General features: G+C 35.7%; 1 protein-coding gene across 1 annotated transcript in view; it reads left to right on the top strand.

Moving 5' to 3' along the window:
* C2cd3 (C2 domain containing 3 centriole elongation regulator) overlaps nucleotides 1-13,715 on the top strand; it is a 143,277-nt gene that overhangs the window by 8,825 nt on the left and 120,737 nt on the right. Inside the window, exon 4 of the mRNA XM_026379501.2 lies at nucleotides 12,860-13,083. Within this exon, the coding sequence (XP_026235286.2) occupies nucleotides 12,860-13,083 (224 nt within the window). The remainder of the gene's footprint in view (nucleotides 1-12,859; nucleotides 13,084-13,715) is intronic.

The following is a 13,715-nucleotide window of genomic DNA, read 5'->3' as shown; positions in this document are numbered from 1 at the left end:
ATAACATACCAAATCCATTTAGTGCTTCTCTGCCTATCTCAATTTCCAAGAGTCCTTCATAACTCCTACTGTACTCATTCTTCTCTACATTCTATTAAATTCATATAAACATTAATTACATAATCATTCTGTTAAAATCTCCAAAGTTGCTTATTAGTAGGATGCCTTTTATTCTCCTTCCTTTCAAAGTCCAGATTTCCCTGAAAGGCAAGATTGTTTTCTTTCTTTGCTTTTCCCCCAGCTTCTAATGTACTACCAAGCAATAATCTCTTGTTAAACTTGTGCCAAGAGGTGTCTTTGATTTATTCATAGATTAACCTTACATTTTCTTTGACATTTTCTTCCTAACCTAACTTAGGATTCAGATATAAGTGATGGCCCTCTAATTTAGTTTTCCAGAAAACAGAGTGATATATATTATGCTGCAGATATGCATAGACATCCTGGGAAAGAACATCAAAGGGTCACTTTTCTGAGGGGACTCTTTGGGAGAGCTTTCTAGAGAACTCTGAATATTCAGATAGATGCCTTAGAAATTCAAGGGGGAGTTATGCCTTTAAAGTGTGTTCTAAAATGTATATAGAAAATTAAACAAATAAATAAGAAATTGTCCAAAAGAATAAGGAAAGAGCATCTACATTATCTGATGTAAGAATGTATTATAAAACCACAAGCAGGTAATTATGTCAGTGGAATAGATTAGAGAATCCAGAAATAGATCAAACTAAGTGAAAGAACTTAACATTTTCTTTATTTTATGTGTCATATTTTATACATTAAATTTTAAAGTAACACCTAATGTTGATAATATTATGGTTATCAGTCTTGTTTACTTGTGCTGTTCTGATGATGGTATATATTATATCAGACTTGCAAGATAGTAGGAACCATGTTTCAAGGGCCATAAAAATTATCATATTATATAGCTCAATAATTCCAATTTAGGAACTGATTGTAAAGAAATACCATAAAAAGGAACTAGAAACAATCATGTTAAGAGAAAAGAAAGGAAAAGAAAGGTGGGAATGGATCTCCTAAAAATCATAGAGAGACCAGTAGAGGAAAAGGATCAAGGGATGGGAAGGGGGTAGGGGATGGGAGTAAGTGCTAGAGAGTGATATTGGCCAAATTATATTTTTATATTTTATGCATGTATGAATATGTAACAACAAATCCTATCATTATGTACAACTATAATGCACCAATAGAAAAAGTAGAAAAAATATATTAAAAAAAATCATAAAAAGAAGATTCCCATAATTAAGCCTAAGATCCCCTTAGGCTTAATTATGGGAATACATTTTTAATATTGGAAAAAACAAAATTTTAAAATTGTAGTCTTTTGATATATTTTATATCTATAAGAGGTAAAATTACATAGTTATGGTTGTATGGCAGCATGGAAAATGATTATGTATCCATGACAGGAAAATTAAAGTGATCAATTATATATGTACATATAATTGATGACTAGAGAAAAAAATAAGGAAAAATGAAAAGGTAGGAATATAGGATTCTAGATAGGTTTTTTTTTTCTTTTTTAAAATTAAGATATAATTCACACCATAAAATTTACCTTTTTAAAGTGTATAATTTGGGGAGTTTTTAGTATATTCACAAGATTATACAACCATCACTTACTAATTCTAGAACATTTCATCATTCCAAAAAGCAACACTGTACCCACTACCAACCACTCCCATTTTCTCCTTCCCCAATCAGGCAACTATTAATCTACTTTCTGTCTCTATATAGTAGCCTGTTTTGGACATTTCATATATACAGAACAATGTGTGACCTTTTTCAACTGGCTTCTTCCATTTGGTGTAATGTTTTTAAGGTTCATCCATGTTTTCTGCATGTATCATCACTATATTCCTTTTTATGGATAATAAGATGTATGAGTATACCTTATTTTGTTTATCCATTCTTCAGTTGATATGGGCACTTGAATTTTCCTTTTTTTGATTAGTATGAATAATGATGCTGTGAACATTCATGTACAAGTTCTTTTGTGAACATGTTTTAAGTTCTCTTGGGTATATACCTAGTAGTAGAATTGTTGGGTGGGAGGGTAACCTGGTTTAATTTTTTGAGGACCTGCCAAACTTTTCAAAGTGGCTACTCTATTTTTTAAATCATACTTAAATGTCATTGATATATTAAGACTTGTGGCTTATACATTTTTTTAAATTTTTCTTTTAGAATGTTCTAATTCTAGAACATTTCATTATTCACCCAAGATTCACACAATCTTTATTTATTTATATTTTTATGTGGTGCTGAGGATCAAACCCAGTGCCTCACACAAGCAAGGCAAGCATTCTACCACTGAACTACAGCCCCAGCCCTGTAGTTTTTTAATTTATATATTACTGGATTTGTTGAATGGTTTTTAATAGAGCAGTGGAGACAGAAATTAGATTCTGAAAGATTGAGTACAAAAATAGTAGGCATTTCAGTGAAAAAGTAGAAGCACCAGTTGAAGATTTCTGTTTCCCAGATAAGTCACAGTGAAGAAATGGGAGTAGTGTGATATAATCAAAAGTGTTCTAGAATTAGACATAAAGAAACTGGTTATAAAAACAATTCTGGTGTTAACTACCTAATTGTTTATGCTTGCCAAGATTCAATATCCTATTTTTTAAAATATCTTTATATTTATTTTTATGTGATGCTGAGAATCGAACCCAGGCCCTTACATGTGCAAGAATAGCACTCTACCACTTAGCCACAACCCCAGCCCCTCAATGTTCTATTTTGTAAAATAGTGCTAAAACATTTTAGTATCACTGCAAGGATTGTATGAGATGAAAAAAATATAGAAACGCTTAATATGGTGTTAGGTATGTGATGGCAACATAGCAAATTTACTTGAATTTGAAAAATGTTACCAAACTCAAATTCACATTGGCTACTTGAACAGACCAGTGACTCAAGGACAACTTGTTGGGGCAAGGAAAAAAAGTTTATTTGGAAAGCTAGCAAAACAAAGAAGATGGTCTTTGTTGCTTTCACCAAAAAAGACCGTCTTGCTCAGGAGATGCAAGTGCAAGGCTTACATAGGAATTTGGGTGTAAGCATACCAGATAGGAAGACTCCATGGTAGTTACAAATTTTCTGAAATGTGCCACTGTTATCTGTAGACAACCAGATGTGCTGGGTTCTGCAAATCCAAAAAAAAAAAATTTACTGATTAGAAAGTCTTTGGACTCATGTCTTTTTAGTTCCTTTTTTCAGGAATAACTAACCTTGAAGATAAGCATTAGGATACAAAAGTCATCTTTTTCTGAAGAACAGGGAAGATTGTGAAAGACAACTTCTGCCAGAAAAGATAGGGAAAGGCAGCTTTTGCATAAGAACAATTTTAACATGTTAGATTCAGTCAGAGGTGTCATATATAGCAAAACTAGTGGGAGACTAATATTATTCAGCTGCATGTCCTCCAAAATTAGTGCTTTCTAAAATCAACTAAAAGCAAGTGAAGCTACAGGGTTTATTTAAATTTTCCCTAGGTTACAGAGGTAGTTTTGGTAGCAGGAAGTAGAATTGAGAAGTTGTGGTGCATCATGTTTTAGAACAAGGGGTTGGCAAACTACCCCATGGATCAAATCCGGCTTTTTGACTTAAAAAAAAATGGTTTCTATGTTTAAAGGATCTTTATACGCAAATAAAATCTAAAATATTTGCTATCTGATTTCTTACAGAATGAGTTTGCCATCCCTTTTTTAGAGTACAGGAGACTTTGGTAGGCCAAAGGAAAGAGCAATTGAAGAGAGTAAAAGTAAAATGAAATAATTGATAAATTAGGTTCTGAAGAGAATTTGATGGGAATGAGTTCTTATCACGAAGACAAATGATAGGGTTAAATTTGGGACGGAGGAATTATATTAGGAGGGGATAAAAAAAGAAACATTTTGAGATTGAGCAGGGCAAAATTAAGGACATTGATGCTAACCCTTTAAAAATCAATATTTATTGTATGCCCACACCTGCCATATATTAGGCACTATATATTTTATTTCATTTTTCATTTTAAAGTTGTTTTCATTAAACAGATAGATATGCAAAACATTATATATATAAGGTAAAATAATAGCCATATAGTAAATACCCATTAGCTTCTCACTTAGGTTAGGAAATATTAATACAATAAATAGAAGAAGCCAGTTACAGAGATTCATCCATATCACTTTGTGTATAAAAGTTCCTTTTGATAGCATCTTCAACAAATGGTGCTGGGAAAACTGGAAATCCATTTGCATCAAAATGAATCTGAATCCCTATCTCTCGCCATGCACAAAAGTTAACTCAAAATGGATCAAGGAGCTTGATATTAAAGCAGAGACACGGCATCTGATAGAAGAAAAAGTTGGTTATGATCTACATACTGTGGGATCGGGCTCCAAATTCCTCAATAGGACACCCATAGCGCAAGAGTTAACAACTAGAATCAACAAATGGGACTTACTCAGACTAAAAAGTTTTTTCTCAGCAAAAGAAATAATAAGAGAGATAAACAGGGAGCCTACATCCTGGGAACAAATCTTTACTCCACACACTTCAGATAGAGCCCTAATAACCAGAATATACAAAGAACTCAAAAAATTAGACAATAAGATAACAAATAACCCAATCAATAAATGGGCCAAGGACCTGAACAGACACTTCTCAGAGGAGGACATACAATCAATCAATAAGTACATGAAAAAATGCTCACCATCGCTAGCAGTCAGAGAAATGCAAATCAAAACTACCCTAAGATACCATCTCACTCCAGTAAGATTGGCAGCCATTAGGAAGTCAAACAACAATAAGTGCTGGAGAGGATGCGGGGAAAAGGGCACTCTTGTTCATTGCTGGTGGGGCTGCAAATTGGTGCAGCCAATTTGGAAAGCAGTATGGAGATTTCTTGGAAAGCTGGGAATGGAACCACCATTTGACCCAGCTATTCCCCTTCTAGGTCTATTCCCTAAAAACCTAAAAAGAGCATGCTACAGGGACACTGCTACATCGATGTTCATAGCAGCACAATTCACGATAGCAAGATTGTGGAATCAGCCTAGATGCCCTTCAATAGATGAATGGATAAAAAAAATGTGGCATTTATACACAATGGAGTATTACTCTGCATTAAAAAATGACAAAATCATAGAATTTGGAGGGAAATGGATGGCATTAGAGCAGATTATGCTAAGTGAAGCTAGTCAATCTTTAAAAAACAAATACCAAATGACTCCTTTGATATAAGGGGAGTAAACAAGGACAGGGTAGGGACAAAGAGCTTGAGAAGAAGATTTACATTAAACAGGGATGAGAGGTGGGAGGGAAAGGGAGTGAGAAGGGAAATCGCATGGAAATGGAAGGCGATCCTCAGGGTTATACAAAAATGACATATAAGAGGAAAGGAGGGGTAAGACAAGATAATACAAATGGAAGAAATGATTTACAGTAGAAGGGGTAGAGAGAGAAAAGGGGAGGGGAGGGGAGGGGAGGGGGGATAGTAGAGAATAGGACAGACAGCAGAATACATCAGACAGGAGAAAGGCAATATGTCAATCAATGGAAGTGTAACTGATGTGATACAGCAATCTGTATGCGGGGTAAAATTGGGAGTTCATAACCCACTTGAATCAAACTGTGAAATATGATGTATTAAGAACTATGTAATATTTTGAACGACCAACAATAAAAAAAATTTTTAAAAAAAGTTCCTTTTGACTTAGTTGTTCCTATTGTATGGATATTCCACAATTTATAAATCTTTTTTTCAGTTGTTGAGTTTTTTTCCCCCTATTTTTTGCCTATTTCAAATAAAGCAACTCTGTATGTGGACATAGTTATTATTTCTCTTGGGAAAATACCCAAGTATGGAATTACTGATCCATATGCTAAGTGGTTAAGTTTTTGTACAATTTTATATTCCTATCAGTAGAACATACATTCTACACATCCTCACCAGAACTTAATATGGTCAGTCTTTTTATCATTCTAGCTAGTGAGTATATACTTATATCTTGCTGCAGAGTTTGCACTTCCTGATGATTTGCTGAGTATTTTTTCATCACCTTTTTGGCCATTCTTATATTTTCTTCAGGGGTTCAAATACTATAACTCTCAAGCCAAATCTGGCTCACCACCTGTTACAGTTTAGATATGAGGTATCCTCCAAAAGCTTCTGTTAATGCAGGACTATTCAGAGGTAAAATGATAAGACTGGGAATTTGTAACCTAATCAGTCCATCCTACTTTGAATGGACTGACTGGGTGGTAACTAGGGAGGTGGGGCATGGCGTGAGGAAGTGTAGGCCATTGGGACATGCCCTTGGAAGGGTATATCTCCTCCCTCCCTCCCTCCCCCTCCCTCCCTCCCCCCCCCCCCTCTCTCTCTCTCTCTCTCTCTCTTTCCCGATCTTGCCATGAGCTGAGCAGCTTTCCTCTGCTGGGCCCTTCCCCTATGACATACTGCCTCACCTTGGGCCCAGAGCAATGGAGTTGGCTATTTATGGACTGAGACCTCTGAAACCATGAGGCCCAAATAAACTTTCTCTCCTCTAAGTTATTCTTATCATGTATTTTGTTCACAATAATGCAAAGGTTCACTAAAACACCACCTATATTTGCAAATAACTTTACTAGAAAGCAGCCACACCCTACATTTCTATATGGTTTATGATGTTTTTTCATGCGACAAAAGAATTGAGTAATTATGACAGAGCACACAAAACCTAAAATATTAACTCTCTGGCCCCATCCTAAGAAAATGTACCAACCTCTAATTTACCTTTGTAAAATGTTGTTCAATTCTTTTGCCCATTTTTATTTTTAATTTTTATTTTCAGTGCTAGGGATTGAACCCACAGCCCTCGCCCTCATGAGGCAAGTGCTACTGCTGAGGTACACTCAAAGCCCACACATTTTTAAAATAAGTATTTTGTTTTCTGTTTTTTTTTTTTTTTTTTTTTTTCTGTACTGGTGACTGAACCCAGGAGTGTTCACCACTGAGCTATCCCCAGCCCTTTATTTTTTATTCTGCATTAGAGCCTTGCCAAGTTGTCCGGGATGGCCTTGAACTTACAATCCTCTGCCTCAGCCTCCCAAGTAGCTGGGATTACAGGTGTCTGCTACCATGCTAAGCTCATTGAGTTTTGAGAGCATTTTTATATCTGTGATATATATAAGTGGGCTTAGGTGTTATTTATTTGTTTATGGAGTTATTAATTTGTTTATATCTTATTTATTTATTTATTTATTTATAGTCCTAGCTTGTGGTTTATCTTTTTATTTCTTGATGATGTCTTTTGAAAAACAGTTTTTCTTTAATGAAATCAAACTTATCAATTTTGCTTTTTTTTTGTTTAATAGGGTATTACTTCTAAGATATTTATAAAACTTAAAATTTCAACCATCACGTTTAATCCTAAGTGTTGCTCTGTATTGTATTAGCCAGCATAAGTTAGTTTTCAGTATAAATGATAAATATAAATTGAACATTTTTAATATTTATAAAATTTAAAATAAAAAATCTTTTTGGGATATTAATTCCTAGCTCTATAACTTTAGGAATGCATTTTATGTCATTATTTTCATTTCTGAATATCCTCTTTGAGCATGGAAAAATAAAGCAAAATAGAAAACATCATTCCTTTCCAGATAAATTTTCCAAAGATAAAATCCTTGAAAAAGGAATAAAATGAATCATGTATTATGTGGTTCCACGTGAGTGCCCTTGCAGATAAGTAATCAGATTGTATCAGTCTCTGCTGGTGATCTGAGGCTGAGAATTCCTTTGGCTCAAGCCCAAGCTCAAAATATTTGTTTAGCATCACACCTAGCTCGAAGCCCCCTAATATCAATGTAATAATAACAGCATACTATAAGTTCTGATCCAGTTTATCAAGTAAAACATTGACCCAGAAATTTATTTAATTCATATTTTAACTATATACATATGTTGTTTGACATTTCGCTTTTTAGACAAAGAAGTTAATGAATAATTTAGAGTTCTGTGTCTTTGCAAAGTGTTGCCAGAGATTTAGATTTTGAAACAAGTATACTGTTGACAAAGACCATTTCAGGAGCATTGCCCATTGTCATGTCTTCAATAAACTGTTCAAGACTTTTCTCAGTAAAGAGAATTATTTTCCTTTTTTTAATATTTATTTTTTAGTTTTAGGTGGACACAATATCTTTATTTTTATGTGGTGTTGAGGATCGAACCCACAGCCCCACACATGCCAGGCGAGCGCTCTACTGCTTGAGCCACATCCCCAGCCTAAGAGAATTATTTTCTTCATGCTTTTTGTCATGAGCATCATGTCCAAAAGTTTTTCAATCATATTGAGATTCTCATTGATATTTTAAATAAGTAGAGCTATCAGACAGTTACTTTTATCTGTGTTTGCATCAACTATAAAGAGACATGATACAAATTATTTAACATTGTCACTCAACTTGCCTTTTAAGTTTGCAGACTTACCACTAAAAAACTCTGCTAGTGGTTAGAGGTGAGGAGAAGGTGTGGCTATAAAAAAGGATAGCACAAGGGAATTATTTGGAGTGATGAAAGTGTTAAGTATCTTGATTATGGAACTGGTTATGTGTATCTATTCTTGTGTTAAAAACTTGTGAATGTGGCTGGGTGTGGTGGCTCACTCCTATAATCCCCAGCTGCTTAGCTCCAGAGGCTGAGGCAGGAAGATGACACTCAGCAATGGCGAGTTGCTAAGCAACTCATTGTAACCCTTTCTCTAAATAAAATACAAAATAGGTCTGGGGATGTTGCTCAGTGGTTGAGTGTCCCTGAGTTCAATCTCTGGTACCTGTCCCCCCGCCACACACACACACACACAAAAAAAAAACACTTGTGAAACTGTATATTTATGAAAATGTTGATTTTACTAAAACAAAAAAAATTTTAAAACAGGGCCCCAGATGGAACTATAACCAGCAGTTGTTATTCTGCCTCCCTTTGGGACGTGTTAGGAATTTGCAGCTGGAATACATATCCTGACAAAAGCAATTAGCTGTAACTAATTTTTGCCATGTGGGAATGGAGGCCTAGCATTGCTAGATCTTTTGATTTTTCAAGAGAAGTCAGAAATTCATATTTTTATATGAAATGCAATTCTTCAAAGCAATGTTAAGTGATTTAATTTTTTTTAAATGCTACATTGACCAGCATAAATCTGAAAATTAGACATACTAATTTACTACTATCTCTGATATTGTTAGATGTTTTAGATGTAATAGATAATTGTAGGCAACTTAGTGCTAAAGAGAACCTTGTTGCTAGAAGGATGGTAAGCATCTTAAGGTTGCTCTGTTAGGGATGGAGGAAGTATATGGTATATTTATAGTATATGTGGATGGGTGTAGGCTTCAGAAGAGGAATGATATATTTAACAGAAGAGGAGTGCTGGTGTATAGATAGCACCAGAAAAGAGTAAGTCAATGTTTCTTATCCTGGAAAGTGGAAATTTCCATTGGAGAAGACTTTAGAGAACTGAGGGCCTTTTAAGAAAGATATGTCCAGTTAAAGTGATGAAATAGTTTTATAACATAGAAAATCTGGCTATGGTGGTAGAACATGTGCTTAGCATGTGTGAGGCTGTTTTAGTTAGCTTCTGTGTCACTATGACCAAAATACCCTGTAAGAACAATTTAGAGGAGGAAAAATTTATTGGGCTCATACTTTCAGAGGTTTAATACATAGATGATGAGCTCCATTGCTCTGGGCCCAAGGTAAGGGAGCGCATCATAGTGAAGGGCCCAACAGAGGAAAGCTGCTCAGCTCATGGCAGGATCAGGTAGCAGAAAAGTAGGAGAGAGGGACCACAGGGAAGATGCATCCTTCCAGAACATATCCCCAGTGATCCACCTCACCAGCCACGCCTCTCGTGCCTACAGTCAGACCTTTCAAACTATGATAGACTTGATTAGGAGACAGCTCTCATAATCCAATCATTTTACCTCTGAATATTCCTTCACAGGAGCTTTGGGGGGGACACCTCACATCCAAACCATAACAGAGGCCCTTTGTTTAATCCCCAGCACCCAAAGAAAGAAGAAAGAAAAAGAAAAGTAAAAAAAGAAAATCTGCAGGGCTCAATATTGGAGTTGGCAGAGGAGTAAGCATAAGGGTGAGCCATGATTGGCAGGGAGACGACTGAGGTGAACTGAAATGAAGATAGAGGACATGCATGCAGGATTATATTGGGTACATTATGGAAAGAGAGGGTTAAGAGTAGAGGTCCAAAGGATAGGAATTGATTGAACAATATTCTGTTTTATGTCTCCAAATTTAGACAAATGCTCTTCCTTCTATCTATAAGGTTTTACTTCAAACTCCCTCAGCTTTATTTAACTTACTCATGTTTGAGATTCTTAACTCAGATTTTTGTATTACACTCCTGGAAACCATCTCTGGTACTCTTTCCTCACCTTTTCCCAAGCACAAACCTCTTCTTAGTATTCCTATAGCATCTATACATGTCCTTATCTTAGTGCTCACCGTTTTATATTAAATACCTTAAAGTTCCCTTACAAAATAATATGATTCCTTGGGTTAGGATCCATGTTTTAGTCATCTCTTTGCCTCAGACAGGTAGCTCAGAGCCTTGCATAGAGCTGGTATCAACCAATATTTGTATAACTGAGTTAGGCCAGCCCCTAATTTTGATTAGTAAGATGGATGTAGACAATGCCTGGAATTTCTTTCGCCTTTTCACCAATGGTAGAATAGGCCCATGAGTTGTTTTGCTAATGATTCAGATATGCTGAAGGCAAAAACAAAACTCAGTAGCCAGTCAGCAGTTTATTATTAAGGCCAGGACTTAGACTGTATCCCCAGTATCTCCTTTGTTTCTGGAATGCAGTGGTAGTCTTTGGCAAGTGATGAATGGTAAGGGAACACTTCCTGACTTTTGCATTTGGGCAGCCAGGATTTTAGGTGATGCTATTACAATGACCATTGCTCAGATTATTCATCCCACTACATTCCTATCATTTGTCTTTGTAGAAAAATCTGATGATGAATAGATCTGAAGGATTGTATATTGCCTGGTTCATGAACAGAATTCTCTTCATCAGAATCTAAGCATATTTTATTGGGTTTATGTCTTGGCAATTTCCCTACACAGAATATTCCATTGACCTTCCCAGAGATAGCTTAAAACATATAACTACAATTTTTTCATTTTTGTGTTCAATAATTCATAATTATTTGATTCTCCTGGGCTGCTTACACAATTCCCTCTGCTTTCTGACCTTGAACTTACAACATTGCTATTCTTTCTTTTGGAATATATTCCTCAATTTCACCTGCAGAGTTTTACTTTAGACTTTTTTTTTTTTTAATCCTCTAATAGACTTTCTTCATTGGGTTTTTCTGAGGATTGAAAACCCTTTTAATAGTGAACTTAAAGGAATGAAAAACTAAGTAAATTTATTTTTTCTTTTTCCTCACTGTGTTACTCAGACTGACCCCAAATTCCTGGGTTCATGCAATCTTTCCACTTCTGCCTGCTGAGCATCTGGGACTATAGTTACATGCCACCACATCAAATAGAAACTTCTTTTTCAATCTTAGTGTTTCTCCCTTCTCACTGTCTCTCTTCTCCATCATAGAACTAGGGGCTTATTTTTCCCCAGCAACTAATGAGAAGAATGCGGAAGGTGCCATGCCTTCTCATTAGTGTACTAGGTTTGAGTACCAAGAGTGTGGTACTAGTAATTAGTCAATCAAAAATTGAAGAAGGGGGCTGGGGTTGTGGCTCAGCGGTAGAGCGCTCGATTTGCACGTGCAAGACCCTGGGTTCAATCATCAGCACCATATAAAAATAAATATGTGAAATAAAGGTATTGTGTCCAGCTACAACTAAAAAATAATAAATAATAAAAAATTGAAGGGGCTGGGGTTGTAGCTCAGTGGCAGAATGCTTGCCTTGCATGTAAGGCACTGAGTTTGATCCTCAGCACCACATAAAAATAAATAAATAAGCCAGGCATGGTGGTGCATGCCTATAATCCCATTGGCTTAGGAGGCTGAGGCAGGAGGATTGAAAGTTCAAAACCAGCCTCAGCAATTTAGCGAGGCACTAAGCAACTCAATGAGACCCTGTCTCTAATAAAATACAAAAACAGGACTAGGGATGTGGCTCAGTGGTTGAGTGCCCCCGAGTTCAATCCCTGGTACCAAATAAATAAATAGATAAATAAATAAATAAATGTATTGTGTCCATTACAACTAAAAAAAAATTTTTTTTAAAAGAGGAAAAACCATATTAAAAAATTGAAGAAGGAAATTCATTCCTTCAAGGAATTTATAATCTAATTAGGATGATAAACAAAAGATACAAATATCTTCTCCAAGCCTCTGCTTTTCTTTTTTTTCTTTTAGTCTTCAAATTAGAATAGCATACTTTCCTGATAGGGTTATATAATCCAAAGCTTCTCTGGGTGAGTTCCTGAGCTATAGTATTCAGTACTTGCTGGTTGTATTTGATGGGTGGGTACCAAATAAGTAGAAACAGAGTAGAAACCAAATAAGCAGAAACATGAAGAAGGCAATGAATGTAACATCTCTATTGGACATAAAGAATTAATGTTAAGATAAATTTTATATACAAAGATATAAAGCAATAAAATGTAAGGCACATTTAGAGAACTCTAAGTAATTGGTCTGACCAGGCCAGAGGGATGAAAGAGAGGGGAGCATGGTGAGAGATGAGGCATCTGAAGTAGGCAGGAAATTAGACTTAATCTTGTAAGGAATGGGGAACATAATTTATATGCAGTAGGGGAGTCAAAATTAGTGAATGCTAAAGAAAGTCTCTGATATATTACATGTTTTTTTCAGGTTTCACTTGCCTTGGAGCCTCTATCAGAAACTTACAACAGCTACAATCCTCTTCCTATCACTGACATGGCAGAAAATGTGCTTTTACCTAAGCAGGGATCCAGAGAGAATACTGAATTCAGCCATACCCAGTTTCTGATTCCATCAAGGTCCCATGGGGTACCTACCCTCAAAAATGATGGAAAAGAATTAGGAGCCAACAGTAGTAGATCAACCACACCAAGGTAATTACCAGAGTTAATACCAGTCTGTCAACTAACTCCCTTTGTACTTGTGATTTCTTTCTTTCATTTTTGGTTAAGTGAAAAACTGAAGACAGAAATATCACTCATTCAGCAGATAATTTTTAAGTTCCCACTGTGGTCCTGGTTCAGTATCAGGAGCCTAGAAATTAATAAGACACAATCCCCGAGGCTGGGATTGTAGCTCAGTGGTAGAATACATAATTAGCATGCCCAGCAACAAAACCAAAAAACCTCACAATTCCTGTTTCTAGGGACTATTCACAATCTATTGGAGAAGCCAATGTACAAATAAATAGGACCAAATAATGTGTAGATGTCCATGAGGGAAAAGAGGGAAAAGAATTATTTTGTGGAACAGAGTAGAATAAGAGAAGCAGATCTTTCTCTCAATTGTTTATGAAGCATTTGCTTTATATCAGGCTCTGTGCTCACCGTTCCCCCATCTTTTTGTGCTAAATTCTTTATTTCATTGTTTTACTCAAGATTCAATCCCACAGCTATAGGTAAAGCATCTGTTATTTAAGAGATGTGAAACAGTATTACAAAGTCACATTGCAAGAAAGTCACCTCTTTCAAAAGTCCAAGCTATATTGCCATCACTGATCCTTTTC

The sequence above is a fragment of the Urocitellus parryii genome, chromosome 4, assembly GCF_045843805.1.
Source record: "Urocitellus parryii isolate mUroPar1 chromosome 4, mUroPar1.hap1, whole genome shotgun sequence".
Classification (NCBI taxonomy): domain Eukaryota; kingdom Metazoa; phylum Chordata; class Mammalia; order Rodentia; family Sciuridae; genus Urocitellus; species Urocitellus parryii.
The sequence above is the reverse complement of the archived record's forward strand: the minus strand, read 5'-3'. Positions and strand labels throughout refer to the sequence as shown.